This window comes from Agelaius phoeniceus, chromosome 4 (genome assembly GCF_051311805.1).
Source record: "Agelaius phoeniceus isolate bAgePho1 chromosome 4, bAgePho1.hap1, whole genome shotgun sequence".
NCBI lineage: Eukaryota > Metazoa > Chordata > Aves > Passeriformes > Icteridae > Agelaius > Agelaius phoeniceus.
In genome coordinates this window covers 51718424-51736981 of record NC_135268.1, presented here as the reverse complement: position 1 = coordinate 51736981, position 18558 = coordinate 51718424, and the positions used below count along the sequence as shown (strand labels likewise).

Here is an 18558-nt window from a genome sequence, read left to right as displayed (position 1 = left end):
AAAAAAAACCCCAAACAAACTCAAGATAGGAAATATAGTTTATTCTACTAAGCCTCTAAGGGTATCATCACCTTGTACCAGCTGGAATAGCTGGACAATGTCTCACGGTAAATACCGTTGGAGGTCCAGACAGCTGTAAATAAAACATAAAGAGCTTTTAGAAAATTTTTAGCAGTGCAAATGTGAAACTGAACGTTTATAACCCTTTGATGTTTATTTATCTGATGATTTTAATGCAAGACAGACATTAATAGTTTAAAGAATTTGATTTTACACAGGCAAGATTACTTAAAGATGCCTTCAAGCACAACAGCTCAACTGTTCAACAAATGTAGTAAGTTGCCCCATCTCTCAAGGCACTTGGAACAGTACTAAAAGTTATTTTTTCAACGGCTTGCAAATGTTTGGTATCTGGAGGATGATTTATAAAAAACCAGGTTTATGAAACTCACTTCATCTACATCCTGCCCCAAGCTTAGGTTCTCAAGGCACACAGCACAGAATTTATTTGCAACTCAGACTGTCTCATCCTGCACAGATGTTTTGTACTATGTAAGGAACCACACACAGCTGAATGCATCAAATTCCTTTAGCAGTTTAAATTCCTAAATTATCCCCAAATGCTCATACTCAGCTTCAGTAACAATGCCCATGGACAATGTACATAGTTGTCCTTGTTAAACTGACCTGTTTACCAGCATTTACATACTAACTGCTCAGAAGACCTTTACATATAAATTGGGTGCTGTCCACCACTTTAGTGAGGGCAGTGTCCAACCAGCAAGAACATTAGTTTGAGATCTTCTCTGTAAATCAGTCTCTTAGGCCAGGTCTGCTGTTTTTAAATTCTCAGCTAGCACTGCAGCTTGCATTCACAATGCAGAGTACAGCCCTGGAGAGACAGGTTTTCTCCATACAGCAGCAAAATGCCAAGCTGATGAAAGATGAAAACTGCTGTTGAAAGACCTTCCAAAATTCAAGTTTTATGATGCATCTTATGACATCTTTTACAAACGAAATTTCATCCCTATTGGAAACCTGTTTAACCATGGCCATGTTGAAGCAGATAAACCTTGTCAAGTCCCCATCTATACAGAGAAGATGTACAATGTGTATTAAGATGATACCAACCTGTGAGTTTTACTCATCTGCCTGCTGCACTGTTCCCTTCTCAGAAACATAGATACCATCCAAGAATTTCCTGATATCTTTGTTCTTGACTGTGGTGGCTTGCTGGATCAAAGCAGCTGCAGACAAAGTGAGACCGTTAGCACAAAGCCTAAAGGTCCAAGCCAACTTGTAGCCTTTGTTTATGCTCCAGTATTTCATCTAACCAACAGGACTGTCATCTAGAGACAGGAATTACCAACTTTAAATCCTGTAAGGTCTAATGAAAATAGGATGCATTTCACTGAGCCCAACTCAGAGCAGTGGCACTTCATTACTGCACACATGTACAACTGAAAAGCTGAAAAGTTTGGTGCCAAAAAGGCCCTAAGTGCTGACTTGAAGAAGAAGGTTCTGCAGAATTGTAAAAACATAAAAACACCTTTAAGCTTAGGGACAGAGTAAGGAACTATGAAAAGCAATTACAGTGACTAGAGCAAAAAAAAAAATCTGTGCTGTTGTTTACCTCGGGGTTTGAGGTAAAGAGTTTGCTAAGCTGCCATCTTCAGATAAAAGTTTCCATACAATTTTCCACACATCTACTTTCACAAACCTGAATTGGAGACCAGCTCAATGTCATTCCCTTCGAGGATCAGCTCATCTTTCTGGGCCTGAGATACTGCACAGGTAACACCTATGGAAAGGCAAACACATAATCCACACTGTTGAAGGTGTTAAGTGTTTTAAACAAACAATATTAATGTCCTGTCCCAATTTACATATCTAGACACTAGTGTTCAAGACAATAATTAGCTTCTATGACTTTGTTAAAGAGAGTCCCTCAAATCCATTCCAGGGCTGTCCTCCCTCACACAGTTTCAATTAAAGATTAGTGCAAGTCATGCTCTGGAGTGAAAGCTACTGAAGTGACACTCCTGCTTACGCCTTACTCCATCAGAGCATCAATCACCAACTCTGTGTACAAGCCAGCACTTTGCCAGCACAACTCTGTCAGCAAGGTGGTGCCATCTCCCACAGGCTTGTGCTCATTAAGACAACACTGGGGTCAGCAATCACAGAACAATCAAAGCCATCAAAAACTACCTGCTGTGTTTACATTGGCAATGGTGCAAATACTCACAAGGAGTAAACATGATGGCATTCAAGAATCTGACAGGAAACTTCAATTTTTACTGAAGGGCAGTAACATACGTTTTCAGTTTCATCTACTTAATCAACAGATATCAGACTTTAAGCCAGCCTATTACTAACAGTAAATGCTAACTTTAAAAAAAATCAAATACAATAATCAAACCCACCTTTAATATCCCACAGTAAATCAAAAACCCTGCAACTCTGCTGCACTGTTATCTACCAGTGTTCTGGGACAAGTTCTGATGCATTCCTCACTCCTACACTCACCCCAAAACATCATCAGTCACATTAAATGTCCTTACACATACCCTCACCAGAAATGAATTGGATAAAACCAAATGGATAAGGGATGTCTTTCCTACAGTCTTTATGTAACTGTTTATGACACCTTTTGTTGCCTCCTTTCAGAAGCTTAAGAAGCTCCATCAAGTGTCTGCTTTTCTGTTAGACATTTTACTGAAACTCCAAGTGTGCAAGATGTAAAAACAGCTAATAAGATAATAATTTCTAAGTTTATTGTGAACGCTCCTAGATAATCAGCAAATTCAAACTAGAACACCTTAAAGAGCAAAACTATAATGTGGTATGAAACTAGTTCATGTACAGTGTTTCAAAACAGAAACACAACTCTAACACTAAGCAGCTGCAGGTTACCAACTATCAACGCTGCTAAGATCTCCCAATGATTAAAGTAAATCCTGGATTCCTTATACTACAGTAACTAACTCCAGACTGGTTGTTAGCTAACTCTCACTAGTAAAATTACAGAGGCTTTATTAATAATAAACCTGAACAGTGGCAATGGCAGCATAAGAAGATTACATCAATTCAGACAAGTACATGCTGCTCCAACAATTATTCATCCTCTCCCATTGTCAGTGGCAGAGCCCAAAGAAAAGAGCTTGGGAAGCCTAGCTCGAACCAGCAGGATACACCTGCAGAGAGGCTGACCTGGCCTCATCCTCACTCTGCGGATGTACTTCTCCCCCAGGAAGTTGCGGATCTCCACCAGCGAGCCGTTCTCCTGGATGACCACGTTGATGGGGAAGTGAGCGTACACCGAGCGCATCTTGTAGCGGAAGCCCTGGGACACAGGACACAAGCGGACACTGAAACAGGCCCAGAGGCAGAACGCGTGCACCAAGCTTACAGGGCAAACTGCAGCCAAGGTGCAGCAACAGCTCCTGGAAACGGGCCCCAGAGACATTCACCCTTTCCTCCACCCCCAGAACTTGCCTGAGAGCAAAGGCAAGAGAAAAAGCACAAGGAGAAAGAAGCTGCATCCTGGATGCTTAGCAACGCTCTCCCTCCATGAAGTAAAAGGCTCTCACTGCAAGTAACAAAAAGGGCAGCAGTGATCTGGTTCCCAACACAACTTACCAGAGTGACCCCCTTGATCATGTTCTGTACATGGCTGCAAATCGTGCGGACTGTGGCCAGCTCCTTTCTGTTACCCCACCACTTGTCAACACGCAGCTGCATCAAAAATCACATTGACAAAGCTTTCAGGTATGCTTCAAAACCAGCAACAAAATAATTTTGTGAAAAAACCAAACGCGGAACAAAACTTTCAGATAAACTACTTAAAGCTCACCAAACAAAAACACAGAACTGTTTTGTTTATTTGACAGACTACTTACTAAAGGCCCACCTGGTTCCTCTTTTAAATCCTAACCTGAGACATGGGAGAAATGTTTTGTTTTCTTCAGGTCTTGCCACTAACAAGTCTTCAAAAGAGCTGGGATAGATAAATATACAATCTTGAGCTAAAGGATGCATTAGCAATTACTAAGCATATTCTTCTAAATTCTGTCTCCTACGCATAATCAACTTAAAAGAAACACTCTCTGTGGATCCACTGTTTTAATGAAACACTCGATCTTTGTGAAACAGTAGCTGAAATCAGTCACTCTTGATATTTTCTTACACTTTTTGAGACAATATGAAAAATCATGCACTTATTTATCTCTCCTAATATAACTTGCAGTTTGTGGAAATCAAAAAAAATTTTTTTTTTCTCTAAAAGAGCCAGTTTGCAGAACAGCATACAGTAACCAACCCCTTTTCCTGTAACTGTCACTACAGAAGAATGCAATCTACGTATTCACTCCCACAGTGCCTGAGGAGGCGCCACGCTTCCACCAGATCAACCTCTCTCAGAAAACACAGCAATAAGCAAAACCTACCGAACAAGTCACTCGCTGCTGAACATTTTTGGTCACTCTCCTCCACCACCAAGAAGTTTTTAAGCCAACTATAAACCTCCTGCCTGTCTCCGGGCAGCAAAAGGACCTGTGCAGCACCCACCTTCTTGTGCTTCTTTCCCAGGAGGGACAGCTCCACGTTGATGTGGTTGAAATCCCTCTTCAAGGTTCCTCGGGGCCCCTTCACGATGACCGTCCGGCCCTTCAGCGAAACTCCCACTGCGGACCAAAGGCGGACACGCGTTACGGGCTGCGGGGGCGGCACGGCCGGCGCCTCCCGCACGCGGCGCGGACTGACCTTGCTCGGGGATGTCCACAGTCTGGTTGCTGAGGATGGTCTTCATCCTGCGGGAGACAACGAGAAACGCTAGAGACCCTCGTCCTTGTGCCCGCCGGGGCCCCGCCCGCTCCTTCCCTGCACGACCCGACGCCCCCTCCGCACTGTCACCGCCGGGCTCCGCTCCCCAGAGCGGCGCCTCCCACCCGGGCCCGGAGCGAGGCGGCCTCAACGGGGCCTTGCCGGGAAGGCGCCGCCCCGGGGCCCTCTCGCGCAGGATGCGGGACAGGAGGCGCCGGCGGGCCTCAGCACCGCCCCGGGAGGCTGCCCGCGCGCAGACGGGGCGCTGGGGAGCCGAACACCGCGGATGGTCCCGGATTATCCCGGAGATCCCGGGCGATCCCGGAGCGCCGCCAGCCCGCACCTTGCAGCGCACAGAGCCAAAAGAGACAGCGCATGACGTCATCACGTATTTGTAGCCACTCCGGGGTCCGTGACGTCATCGCGCCGAGGAAGCCGTCCGATAGGCAAGAGTAGCCGAGCGGCCGAGTGCGTCGATTGGGCTGGGCGCCGCCATGTCGCTGCTGCTGCCGCAGGGCCGGTGCGGGGCCGCCGCCGCCCGGGGGCTGTTGGTGCCGCGGGGCCGGGCCCGGGTGAGTCTCGCCGTGTGCCCCGGAGGCCGCCGGCAGCACAACGGGCCGGGCGGGTGGGGGCCGCGATACGGCACGGCAGAGCAGAGCAGGAGGAGACACTGTGGGGCGCACGGCGGTGCCGGTGCCGAGCGGGTCTGTGGCGGTGCGGGGCAGCGCGGAGTGGCCGCGGGCAGACCCGGGACGGACCGTCCCAGCCCCGCACGGACACACGCATCCCCAGGATACCGAGCTCCGGCCCCGCTCCCATGGACAGCACCCGGCACTACCGGGAACCCTGGCAAAGGCGCTTCCTGCGGCCCCGCAGCACCGGAGTATCCCACACAACCTTATTCACAGAACCGGCTGGGTTGGAAACACCTCTGCGGTCATCGAGTCCAAGCTGTGACCCAGCACCACCTTGTCACCACACCACGGCACTGAGCGCCACATCCAGTCCTGCCTTAAACACCCCCAGGGACAGTGAGCCCACCGCCTCCCTGGGCAGCCCATTCCGATATCCAGTCACCCTTTCTGGGAAGAAATTCCTCCCGATGTCCAAACTAAGCCGCCCCTGGTGCAGTTTAAGGCAATTTCCTCTCACCCTGTCGCTGGTTGCCTGGGAGAAGAAGCCCATTCCCACCTGGCTCCAGCCTCCTTTCAGGGAATTGGAGAGACCGGTCAGTTCACCCTGAGCCTCCTTTTCTCCAGGCTGAGCACCCCCAGCTCCCTCAGCTGCTCCCCACAAGCCTGGGGCTCCAGACCCTTCCCCAGCTCCCTCAGCTGCTCCCCACAAGCCTGGGGTTCCACACTCTTCCCCAGCTCCGTGTCCCTTCTCTGGACACACTCCAGCCCCTCAAAGTTTTTCTTGCAGTGAGGGGCCCAGAACTGGTCATGGGATTTGAGGTGTGGCCTCCCCAGTGCTGAGTACAGGGGAATTGTGTGTTACACTGCACATCTAAGTGTGGTGTTATGATAGATAAGTCTGTTACATGTAGCTTAAGATAAAAAGAGGGTTATAAATTTAACTTAAAAGCCGTTGGGAAAATGCTTACACAAAGCGTGCGTTAACCAGCAAAAAGGCAAATTGTTGTTTAGGGATGCCACCATGTTTGTTACTAAATAAATTACAATTTTGCTTGTTTTAGGTGTCAGGAAGCCATGTGTGTAACCAGTATGGAACATCAGGTTCTTTACCCGGGGAAAAAAAAGAGTTCCTGCAAAATGGACCAGACTTACAGGACTTTGTCTCTGGAGATCTGTCAGACAAGAGCACATGGGCTGACTATAAAGGCAATTTAAAGCGTGAGAAAGGAGAAAGGTAATAGTGATTTTAAACAAATTTAGTTGCTTCTCAGTATGATCTTGCATGTTTAGTAATAACTACAAAATGTATGCTATGTATCTTTATTAAATTTCACCCTACTATGTTGCAAATTTAAGGATTATTCGAGAAAGGACAAGTGTAATTAACTTCAAATCCATAAAAAAATGTGGAGACATGGTGGTATGTTCTTGAGTGCCTGTAATTGAATTACAAATATGCATCAGTAGGTGAATGTGTTGAAAAAGTACTACTGATAGAGATAACAAAAAATGAAGACTTATGTTAAAAAATGATTAAACCTTCATATTTCCAGTTATAGAGTGATCAGACTTTGTGATAGCTGTGCAATGTCTGCTGCCATTAATGGCTGCAATCTCCAGTGTGGCACTGTTCAGTCCCTCTGGAACAGTGAACAGTTTTAAACATTTCAATGGCCACAATTCCCATGCTTGAGTGTTGGAATGATGATGAACAGGGAAGAGAAGTCTGATCTGGCCATAAATGATGTTAATTGCTGAGTTGCATCAGTTTTCAAGGGACCTTTCCTTGTTGGGATCTGTAACAAATGAAAACAAATCTATGACTAAAACTTACTGTCTAAGTAGTATATTAATCTTTGTGTTTGCTTGGTGTTATTCAGGCTGCATCTTCCTCCATGGCTGAAAACAAAGATTCCCATGGGAAAGAACTACAATAAATTAAAGAATACCTTGAGAAGTTTAAATCTTCATACGGTAAGTCTGGCACTAACCAAGGGCTCCTGTTAGAAGTAAGGCAGATTTTGCATTTTTCTCTGTGGAGGACAGGTAGAAATAATGTCTTGCATGATCTTCAGAGCTGAAACCAAGCTTGGTGCTAATCCTTTTTGCTAGCAGTGAATTTTACCCCTAAAGAATAAGGGTAGATCCAACAGATTTAGTGTTTTTCCTACTGTGATTTTAACTACTGGTGTTTATTACTTACATCACCAGAGATTAGAAGATGCTATGTGTAACTATTTTTAATGGAGACACACACCATTTCAGAGTTACATACTTGATTTTCATGAAAAGAAACTGCAGATTTCATTAATTGTACTTTCCAGATAGTAAAAAGCAGTGGGAATGCATGGGGGGGATTTTTTTCTTTTTTTTTTTTCAGACTAAGTTCTTAGTTCTTTATGCTTTAATGAATCACATACTTTGTGAACTTTTTATCAGTTCTTAAATTTAAAATATTAATGTTAATGATAGTCTGTGCTAATTAATAAGATAGTTATGTGGCTGAGCAGTTTTTGGAGTTTTGAAGTAGAGAACATAAAGGTAATGGATATCAGGAAGCAGTTCTCTTCCTATCTGTTCTACTGACTTGTTAAAAACAGCAGGGAATTTTAACCTCATTTATCACAGAAGGAACTATGTTTTGTTTGTAGGCTACTATTAAAATCCATCAATAATATAATAATTATTTTCAAAAATAATACGGAAAAATCCAGGTACAGTACAGCCTTTCACCTCCAGGTATGTGAAGAAGCACGTTGTCCCAACATTGGAGAGTGCTGGGGAGGTGGGGAATATGCCACAGCAACAGCTACTATTATGGTAAGTCATTAACCATTTCCTAAGTGTTCTCTTAATGTCTGAGCTGTTTGTACTCTATTCTTGGATCTTTACTGTAGTGGAGTGGGTTTATTACAATAAATTTAGAGTAAAGCACTGTCCTAAGTTTTTTTTTTTGCTTACTGTTAGGATTTATCTGCTGTAGTTTATGCAGCTGTTTCCCAGCTGAGCTATAGTGGTATGTACTGTGTAAAGGTAGGAATGTCTTTCATGTTCCAGCTGATGGGTGACACGTGCACCAGAGGCTGCAGATTTTGTTCAGTAAAGACTGCCAAGAACCCCCCTCCGCTGGATCCGCAGGAGCCGTACAACACCGCCAAGGCTATCGCCGAGTGGGGCTTGGACTACGTGGTGCTGACCTCCGTGGACAGAGACGGTGCGTACCTGGGCTCTGCTCTGCCTGCCTGGGCTCTGCTCTGCCTGCCTGGGCTCTGCTGTGCCACCCACCCTGGGCTCTACCACTGCCTGCCTGGGCTCTGCTGTGCCTGCCTGGGCTCTGCTGTGCCACCCACCCTGAGCTCTACCAGTGCCTGCCTGGGCTCTGCTGTGCCACCCACCCTGAGCTCTACCAGTGCCTACCTGCGCTCTCCTTGTGCCACCCTGAGCTCCCACCGGTGTTCTGTGGCTACACGCAGCCCCCAGGAACATTCATCTGCACAGCTGCCCAGGAGGGCTGTGTTAAAGGAGACAACAGTGCTGAAACTTTGCACAGTTCCTACATATTCTCAGTATTTCTCCATGTCTGGTGAAATACAACAGAAATTACACTCTTAATAAACATCAATAAATACTATGACACTAAATATTTTATAACTAATTTTTAGCAGAATGCATGCATATACACCATGTTCTATTACTTGGATAGCAAAAAGGATACTGAAAAAAATCTTTACCAAAGTGAAAGCCATCAAAAGGCATGGCATGCCATCAAGTGCAGGGACTTGGACCAAAGCTTGCCCAATTAATCCTCATTGAAATCGCAAGATTTCATTTCCCTTCCCAAAAGGAAATTTAATTACCTTCCTTTCATTTCCTTTCGGGAAGGGAAACAAAATCTTGCAAAACAGAAAAGAAAGACTTACAAACACTCTGGAAAGGCGATATGATCGAATGAAATACAACTGGAAAAAAATCAAAAAAATGTATACAATACCATTACAGAACTTCCTTCTAAACATTAAACCTAGAATATAGTATATGCCACAAAACTGAAAGTTGTGTTTTTCTAAGGAAGTAGGAAGTAGCTTCCTTGCAATAGCTCCCTTGTGGTGACCTCACCATATAGGTGAGGAAAGCCATTGTAAAAGCTGTTCAGTATGATGGAAAGTCCAGTGGCTTCAAAGGTGCTTAAAAGAGCACTAATATATACTTCTCAATTTTTGTACAGCTGTTTTTCAGACCAGAACCATAAATAGGTAAAGCCATTTGGTGCTCAGGGAGACAGGGAACCTAGAGACAGGTAAATCTGAGCTCTGCCCTAGACAATCACAGTTAGACTTTGTGCGGAGGCTTGGTAGGATATCTTTTGTAAGCCCTTGGCATAAGAGGCGAGACAAGACTGGGGTTTGACTGCTTTATTATTTTGCATTTAAGGTTTGAATTGGATGGGGTTTTTGGCTTTGCTGGTAAGTAAATACATTTCTTGAGCAGAAAGATTAACTGAGTAATTGCAATGCTTCTAGATATGCCTGATGGTGGAGCGGAACACTTTGCAAAGACAGTCCGGCATCTGAAAGAAAGGTGTGTCATTGATGTATTACTGTGGTTGTTAAAACTTCAGAATGTGGTACTGTGTGTAGGTCACAGCTCCTTCAGCTGGGTTATTCCAGGGGCCATGCAAATACAAAAGTCTGCCTCTAGCCTGTCTGTGCCCCTTTTTTTTTCTCTTTCTTTATCTTTCTCATAGAATGGCCCCAAACTGTTTTGAATTTGGATGCATTTCCAATTTATCCCAGGCTTATTTAAAGCTAAGCACTGGAGTCTTTTTTTGAGCAGACAGCTGGTTTCCAGGAAATTAATACATTCTTTTGAGGTATGTTCATCCTGAAGCTTGGGCTCAAACACAGCAGAGTTAGGTAACTGTCACCATGTGACCAAAGGAGTCTGGTTTCTCATTCAGCAGTGATCAAATTGCTTTTCATTTTTCCTCAGTGGCCATTTCCAAGTCTGTGATTGTACCTTCCTGCTTTCCCTGGCTGTGCTGCCTTCACCCTACATCGGTGCCCTGTATGCCATTCAACAGCACACTTGCCTCCCTGCAGAATTCCTTTGTATAACTTCATTTAAGTCTTGATCCAGTGTATCTTTGGGCTTGAAGGGTTCCTGCAGTTTTCCCCACCAGCCTTTTTGAGCTGAAATCAGGCTCCTGAACCCCAAGACTAGATTCTAGACTCAGTCTTCTTATTCCAGTAGCAGAATTATATCTCCTCTCTATTTTGGAGCTATGATCTTAAACAAGACAAATTCCTGGTTTTACTGATGTGAGCTGAAATACAGCAGAAGCCAAATAATAAATGTAAAAGCAATTCCAACAGTCTCTCAAACATTTGCATGCACTGTTTGTATTTTTTAATGTGTCTTTGTTGCAGGTTAACTTAATACGAGTTTGTTATATTGTGTTTGCAGAAACCTGTTGGTTTGGAATTATCCTGAATTAACTTTGCTTTGCTTATTAGAGTGTCATGTCTTCAGTTATGGGGGTATGGGGTTTTTTTAGCAACAGGGACACAAAATGCCACAACGCCTGTGTTCCTTTTGTCTCTCGTTTTCAGGAATCCAAAAATCCTGGTGGAATGCCTAACTCCTGATTTCCGAGGTGACCTTAAAGCAGTGGAGAAAGTCGCCTCGTCGGGGCTGGATGTGTATGCCCACAACGTGGAGACGGTGCCGGCACTGCAGAGGTGGGCAATGGCTCTGGATTTGCCGGGCGCGGAGCGCGGCCGGGCTGCGAGCCGGGCATGCAGTGGGGCCGGGCGCGGAGCGGGACCGGGTGTGTAGCGGGGCCGGGCTGTGGGGCCGGCTGTGTAGCGGTGCCGGGCTGTAGTGCCGGGCTGTGGGCCCGGCTGTGCAGCGGAGCGAGGCTGTGGGGCCGGCTGTGTAGCGGGGCTGGGCGTGCAGCGGGGCCGCGCCCGTTCCCGTTCCCGGCCTGCCCCGCGCGTGCGCCGCCGAGCCCGCCGGCAGGGGGCGCGCGCGGCGCGGGCCCGGGTCCGGTCGGTGCCGCCGCGCGGGGCGCCCCAGCCGGGCCCGGTGCCGGTGTCCGACTGGGCGGCCCAGAAACCTCTGCTCCGCCGCTTCGCAGAAATTGGCAGAACGCGCCTGTGCTGGCGTCTCTAACTTCTCTGTGCCCTTCCACGTGTTTTCCCCCCTTGTGCTGGAAATGTGCGAAGGAAGGTCCGCGACCCCCGAGCCAACTTTGAGCAGTCGGTCCGAGTGCTGAAACACGCTAAAGAGGTCCAGCCCGGCGTCATTTCCAAAACCTCCATTATGCTGGGGCTAGGCGAGACGGATGAACAAGTATATTCCACAATGAAATGTAAGTTGGTATTGAAGTAGATGCCAGAATTCACAGGTATGAATTTGAAAACAATTGGTGTTGGAAAACAATTGTAAGCATCTTTGCCTCTCTATGTGCCTATCAGCTTGCTGCTGCAGGAACTGTTTTCCAAGTTCCATTGAAAAACAATAATTTGGTTAAAAAAGACTGAATTTCTGAAATATTTTGTCTTCTTATGGCTTACAGGTTCAATTTGACAGGTAAATTCATGATTTTCCTTGTGATCCTTCCGCCACTAATGAGGAATTTTGTTTTTACAGTATTGCGGGAAGCAGATGTGGATTGTTTGACCCTAGGACAGTATATGCAACCAACAAAGCGTCACCTAAAGGTAAAAGTGCCTTTAATTTGGAGGCAGAGTTAAGGTCCTTGCACAGTCATCCTTACTCTAACTGCAGATGTTGGGAAAAATTTCCTTCCTTGTTTAGCCTGACAATGATCATCTGTTAGGGGCTCTTCAATAAAAATGACCTCAGCCATCTAACCCCTTGTATCTTCTGCAGACTTCCCAGTGCTAGTTTCTGCTGTTAGCCAGGGAGACAGCTGGAGCTGAGGCGTGGTTCTGGAAAACAAGAGCTTCAGTGTATGTCTCTAACATAATTGCTCAAGCCAGTGCCCTTTTGCTGTTCTTCAGCCTCTCCCTTAATGGTGCCTCTTCAGCTGGGATATTTATCATTTTCTGCTTCTGCAGTCTGTCCAGAAATTCACTCTCTGTTCTGTTCCTGTGTTTCACTGAATTAACTGTTAGTGAAGAGATTTGTAGGACTATTGTGGTTTTTCACTAACTTGGACAGAAAAAAAAAAAGGTTTGCTCAAAAGGACCATTCAAAAACAGAATGAAGAAAATGATAAAGCAACAACTAGAGATTAAATTCTGAACTTTTCAGCTAAATATATAAAACAAATAAAATACATTTGTTTGGTAGAGAGCAGAGCAAAAATGCAGTTTGTGACTTCACTGATGAAAGCTTTGGAGTGAAAAATTTTGAACTTGTAATGTAACTATTTCATTTCACTGTATACTAGCTATAGCAATTTCCTGTGCATTAGCACCTGAGCAAAATTAATTCCTTTCCCCAGGTGGAAGAGTATATAACTCCTGAGAAGTTTAAGTACTGGGAAAAAGTAGGAAATGATCTTGGATTCCATTACACTGCTAGCGGGCCTTTAGTGCGTTCTTCCTATAAAGCAGGTAAGTAAATTACTGAAAGGCATTGGGTTATTTAGCATGTAACATTTTATTATACAAAACTAAAACAGTGATGTAATGTGCATCAAAGCTCACCTTAGCTCAAGGACACCTCATATAGTTATCATCTGTATTTTAAAAATTACTTAAACTGTTTCCTGTAGGTCATCCCAATGCATCAGTATGACAGTAATTAGTATTTGTACAATTGCAGTGCTGCTTAACCTAATTTTTTTTTCCAAACCTATTCTGTACCATCCTTAATGTGTGAGGCAGGATAAAGGGTACCAAATTTTCAAGTTTTCCTTCACATTCTGTCTCTTGGATACTTCTGGGTTCAACGAGGTGCCTGGTTGTTTGTGTTGCAATTTTGTTGCTTTAGGCATAATTTATTTACAATGCTTTAAAAATAATTAGAGACACTTACAGCAGTGCTTTTTCTGATAAAGCACTGGGTATGAAGTAGCAGCTGATATTAATGGAATATGTGGTGTAGGTACAACATCCTGCTTTTTCCTAAGGAAGGAGAGAGAAGACTCATCTGGGGTACTGTGCTGCTCTCTGTTTTAATGACAGCTCAAACAAGATTTATAGCTGGATTCACTGTAACTTGCTGATACTTTATGAAACAGGAATTAAAATTTAATTAAATCAATTCACTTTTGCCTGTTGTAATGCACAAAGCAACAGAGCTATTTCATAAAACTGGACAGGAGGAAAATCAGGATTTTGGGAGTGGAGGGATTGTGTGTTGGGTTATAGTTTTGAGGGGTTTTTAGATTTCTGCTGTATGTATTGGAAATGCTGTTATATATAATTGAATTCCTCTAAAATAACTGGTGAAAAAATGTGTTGATTGTATTGTAGAGTAGAGCACTCATGTCAAATAAGAATGTATTCTTCTGCTTTATTTTATTGAAATATCTACAAATCATTTTGGTGTCTATTTTTTTTTCCTTTTAATTAGGTGAATTCTTCTTGAAGAACTTGGTAGAAAAAAGAAAGACAAAAGCCATCTGAAAATGAGAATGAACCTATTTAAAGCAGCCAGTTTTAAGAATCCTTTTTTTCAGTGCATAATTATACTCAGTTCCAGGAATGCAGAAGAACAGATGGTGGCTATATGAATAAACTTACTATCTTTCCAGAACAATTTTTTTCTCATCAAAACACATTATTTTACCTAATTTCTTCTGGCAAGGCTACAGCAACAGAATACTTGAGTGTTCAGCAAAAAGACAGAAGATAGAACCGATTTTGAGAGTGATGGAACTGAGGTGGAAGAAACAAACATAAGCTGGGAACAAAGACTGGGCAGATTTATAGGTCTGCTACAGCAGTCAGCATTGCTGCAGTGAATACCTGTGAAGGTGCTGATAGTAACTGGAAAGGTACTGATACCTGGGTGTATCTTACATTATGTAACATAAGCTTGCAGGGGCTCTGGGAACTATAGGAGTTCTAAAGAAAGACTCTGTGTGATAATGCACCAGATTAGGGCTTTCCTTAACCATGCCAGAGAAAGTTCAGTGATACTCCTTCAAAAGATGGTATCTCTCTGCTGCACCAGAGAAAAAGAGCTGTACCATTCTGATAGCTAAAGCTTTTCCAGAGCTTGCCTGTCTCCAAGTGTGAGCCTTGGTGTGTACAAGGTATCAAGCAAAAGAAAACAAAACGTCCTTTCTGGCAAGACAATTAACCCTGTGTAGATAGCATTAATTTAAATAATTAATAATTAATTAATAATTATTTCTTTGGAAAATCAGAGTTGGTGTAGGAGCATAAATGGAGCTACCCCTAATTTATGTACATGACTGTAACAAACCCCACTGAGCTGCACAGATGCTTCTTTGGTATTGAGTATGCAGAACTGCAGTTCTGTACTGTGCTCCTGTTGCATGGCTATTGTCTTGTCATTAAAGGAAAGTTAAAACCCCAGTGGTGGTTGTGTTTAGTGGGTCTGGTTACTTGGCCCTTGAGGCTTGGTCTGGCTGCTAAATCTGAATGCAGAGAAGTGAACCACATTGTGGGTGAAACATGAAATCCACTGTATATCACACTAAGCTCAAGCAGAAATAAAAACATGGCATATGCTACATTAACAGCTCTAATTGCCTCTCTTTATAGCAGTAATGCAAATGATTCTCTCCCTAATGCTCAGCTCTGGACATTAAATACCATCTCTGAACTAACCTGACCTGTATCTTTGTCAAGTTATTTGGGAAACATCCCAGGACTTGGCTATCTGGCCCAAAACTCCCATCATGCAGGAATTCTATGACTGGTTCTAGTGCTTTTCTAAACTCCTGCAGTCTGTAGAAGGAGAGTGGACCCTGCACACTCACCAACTCAGCAAGATGATAGAAGGAAGACACCTAGCAAGATAATATATAGGAGAAACTTTTATGAACATAATATTGTACAACTGAGGCCAGTGATGCACAGCTGACACTTCACAAGATGAAGTACAGCAATATTAACACATTATGAAGAAAAAGTTTTAACCCAGAAGGAAAATGTACCAATTCACCAGTGTAAGGGGAAATGTGAGCCACGAGGAACAAAGGGGAAGAAGGGATAAACAAAAGAGTAGCCCTGTACTTTGTAAGGGCAGAGAGACAGGCAAGGCTGTTTTTTTTTTTTTTAAATAAACAATATTATTAATAAATTTTAAAAATCAAAAGGTCTGATTGCTATTCATGGAAAGCCCAGGTGTATTTTGAGCCAAAAATGCCCTGCTTCAGTTAAAGTCCACGTGAGTACTAGAGCAGGGAAAGGAAATTTCCATTGCAAGGAAATTCAGCACTCTCTCCACTGCAGCACACATAGAGGGTTGCAACATCAACTCCAGGATATCCACACATTTAACAGCTGCCAGCCTTTATTAGAGGTCCTGCTGCAAAGAATGGTTTTGACTTGCTTACAGAGCAGATTTAACAGAATATCACTTTAGCTTCTGCCAAGTTACTGCTCTTTCAGCATATCAACACCAGAAATACAGAAAAAAGGAGCTCTGAGCCATACAGCCATTATCAAACAAGAGAACGTTGCACAGTGACTTCCTTACAGTTAGAAAAATAATGTTTCTTGAAACACAGTCCAGTACTGCATCATGTTAAAATGATCTTGTGAGTTGCTGCTGGGTGTTTCAGAGGATGATCTCATGCTCTTACACAACTGTCTGCCAGCTGTCTGGTACCAAGTGGCAGAAGCGACACAAGCTTTTCTAGCTGCATGTTTTGCTGTGGATTCTAGAGAATGTCATACTTTGACTTCATAGACTGGAGAGGGTCTTTTCCTGGTTTTTTTTAACATCTGGGGACAAGCCCTGAAGTTACAAATTCCTGCTTGTACAGGCATCTGACTTCCCCTATTGCCCATTCCGTTTTTTCCATAACTATGTGTTAAAGCACCAAACTCTCACAAATACCCTTTTTGTAATTCAGCACAGGTTTCATGACTGTTTAGTTAAGTTTCATGTTTGGTGACATTTTCATTTTGTATGTCAATCATGCCATTCTGTCAGTTTGATTCATAAAGCAGCTATAAAATATTTTAAGAAACATTAATTATCCTTGCAAGCAGGAAAACATTAAACTGAGTTTTGGGAATAAGATTTAGAGTTGTCACAGAGACTTTAAAAGAATGAATAGTCTTTTTGGCATCATCACATCAACCTACTACACTGTCTGAAACATAATTAAATGTTATTCATAGAGAACTGTTGCATCTTCCAGTAACTGCAAGTCCTTAGGTGAACTGAACACTGGCTTTGTCCATTTAAAAAGAGTTTTGAATTTTATTCATACTTGATGAATAATTAATATTGGTGTCTCCTCCATTAAAAAAGTGTGACACATTTATGCTTCTTTACTACCACATGTAACTTATTGCAGGTGTTCAACTTGGAGTAGAAATTTTAGCTTGATTCCAGCATTCCTAAATCAGATCTGCATTATGCTTCCTGCATTGTTTAACAATTAAATTTCAAGTTTAGATGTTGAACAACATTATAGCACTACAAAAACCTGAAATGAGACCTATAAACTTTTTGGCCAGTACAAAATCTCACCCCTAACTGCTACTTTAATAACTAGTATTGGTCAAAAATGTGTGTTCTATTCACTTGGAATATTCTTGGCTGCTATTGTATTCCTGGAACCAGACTAGTTTCAGCTGCACAAAAACATGAACACACATACTCGGAACAAAAACAGGACATCTTGCCTGGAACTTACAATTTGTCTGTGTCCATCTTGGGTAAAACCCAATTTATGCATTCTGTATCATACTACTTCTAGACTTGTATTAAATCCTGATTTTCTTCAGCTGTTGCATTCTTGTATTTTTGCAGTGCAAAGCAGTGTTACCATGGAATTGCATTTTAAGAACCCCATAAAAAGAATTTCAGAGCACAGGAGTCGGTTGGTCACGTTACACAATTCTCACCCAGAATGACATGCTGGAACATCCATACACAAAAATTCAATAGCATTAAACCCCATCTCTTACATCCACTACTCAAGCTTTCATAACAGGAACTTGGGTCATCTCCAGTTCTTATTTCCCTGATAACTGTACTCTGAAGACAATGGCTGATGATTCAAGGTGCTGCACAAGCTTCTGAAGCTCTTCTTTTGGCCTGTGGGAAGGTTCTCTGGCATATATGCAAGGTATGGCTGTATCCTGAAGGAATGCCCCACTGGATTCATCCCCCAGTCCCAGTTCTCCCACTAACAGAATGCAGCCACCAAGAAACTAAGTTACTCTGAGAAAGCAAGGGAAATGCCAGTACTAGTTTTACCTCTTACTGCTCTTGAGAAAGGATCTGCTGCTCCCCCTTTGCTAAGAGAGGGAAGTGAGAGTGATCCCACTGTAATGAACTTGGCCATTCTTTAACATCTTTATGACTGACCCACAAGTCACAATTCAAGGCTTTGACTAATTCTGCAGGAGAAACAGGGTAGCAATAGGGCTAGCAGCACTCATTTTCCATCTCTTTGGGATGGCTTGTGAAAAGCCACTGGAATCTCAGGAACACTTTCATATTCCTAAAAGGAGCAATTCTTCACACAAGAGTAACAGCTCATCATCTGCTTCAAACTGATGAAGACAGGTCCCATACAGGGGCACTACTATTGCAGGTGCTTGCAAGTTTCAGAAAGGCATCCTGATTTTCTGACACCCCTGCTCACCCTCCAGGTTAAGATGGGCCCTGAAGCAGTGCTGTGCTAACCTGAACAGTCGAGGGACAAGAGATCCTTGGAGTACAACTTGTCAGCACCCTCCTGCTAACCCCAAAGGAGCAGGGAGCAGCCTGCCCTCGCGGGTGCTACAGGGCCAGAGGAAGCCAAGAGGACACTCAGCTGCAACACCAGGGTGGGTCTGCCTCTTGGATCACAGTGCTCACAAGGGCAGCTCTGCAACCCTGCTGCATCCATCCAGGGCTGTTACATGAAAGCAGCACTCACCAGTAAGGAGGAGGAAATGGTATGATGAAAGATGACAGTTTGATTTTA

General features: G+C 43.6%; 2 protein-coding genes across 2 annotated transcripts; one reads left to right on the top strand and one right to left on the bottom strand.

The window, feature by feature from the left end:
* Window positions 1-20: 20 nt before the first annotated feature.
* On the bottom strand, window positions 21-5230 carry RPL9 (ribosomal protein L9). Its single transcript, XM_054632512.2, has 8 exons — window positions 5168-5230; window positions 4765-4811; window positions 4570-4685; window positions 3643-3738; window positions 3214-3346; window positions 1721-1801; window positions 1132-1247; window positions 21-133 (listed from the first exon to the last, which is right to left on the bottom strand). Exons 2-7 carry the CDS (start codon window positions 4808-4810, stop codon window positions 1141-1143), a joined length of 579 nt encoding a protein of 192 aa, XP_054488487.1. The 5' UTR covers window position 4811; window positions 5168-5230; the 3' UTR covers window positions 21-133; window positions 1132-1140.
* A 12-nt stretch (window positions 5231-5242) lies between these two features.
* LIAS (lipoic acid synthetase) lies at window positions 5243-15231 on the top strand. Its single transcript, XM_054632510.2, has 11 exons — window positions 5243-5396; window positions 6521-6693; window positions 7340-7433; window positions 8199-8279; window positions 8517-8673; window positions 9980-10037; window positions 11069-11197; window positions 11684-11829; window positions 12111-12181; window positions 12931-13042; window positions 14007-15231. Exons 1-11 carry the CDS (start codon window positions 5319-5321, stop codon window positions 14057-14059), a joined length of 1152 nt encoding a protein of 383 aa, XP_054488485.1. The 5' UTR covers window positions 5243-5318; the 3' UTR covers window positions 14060-15231.
* Window positions 15232-18558: the final 3327 nt, after the last annotated feature.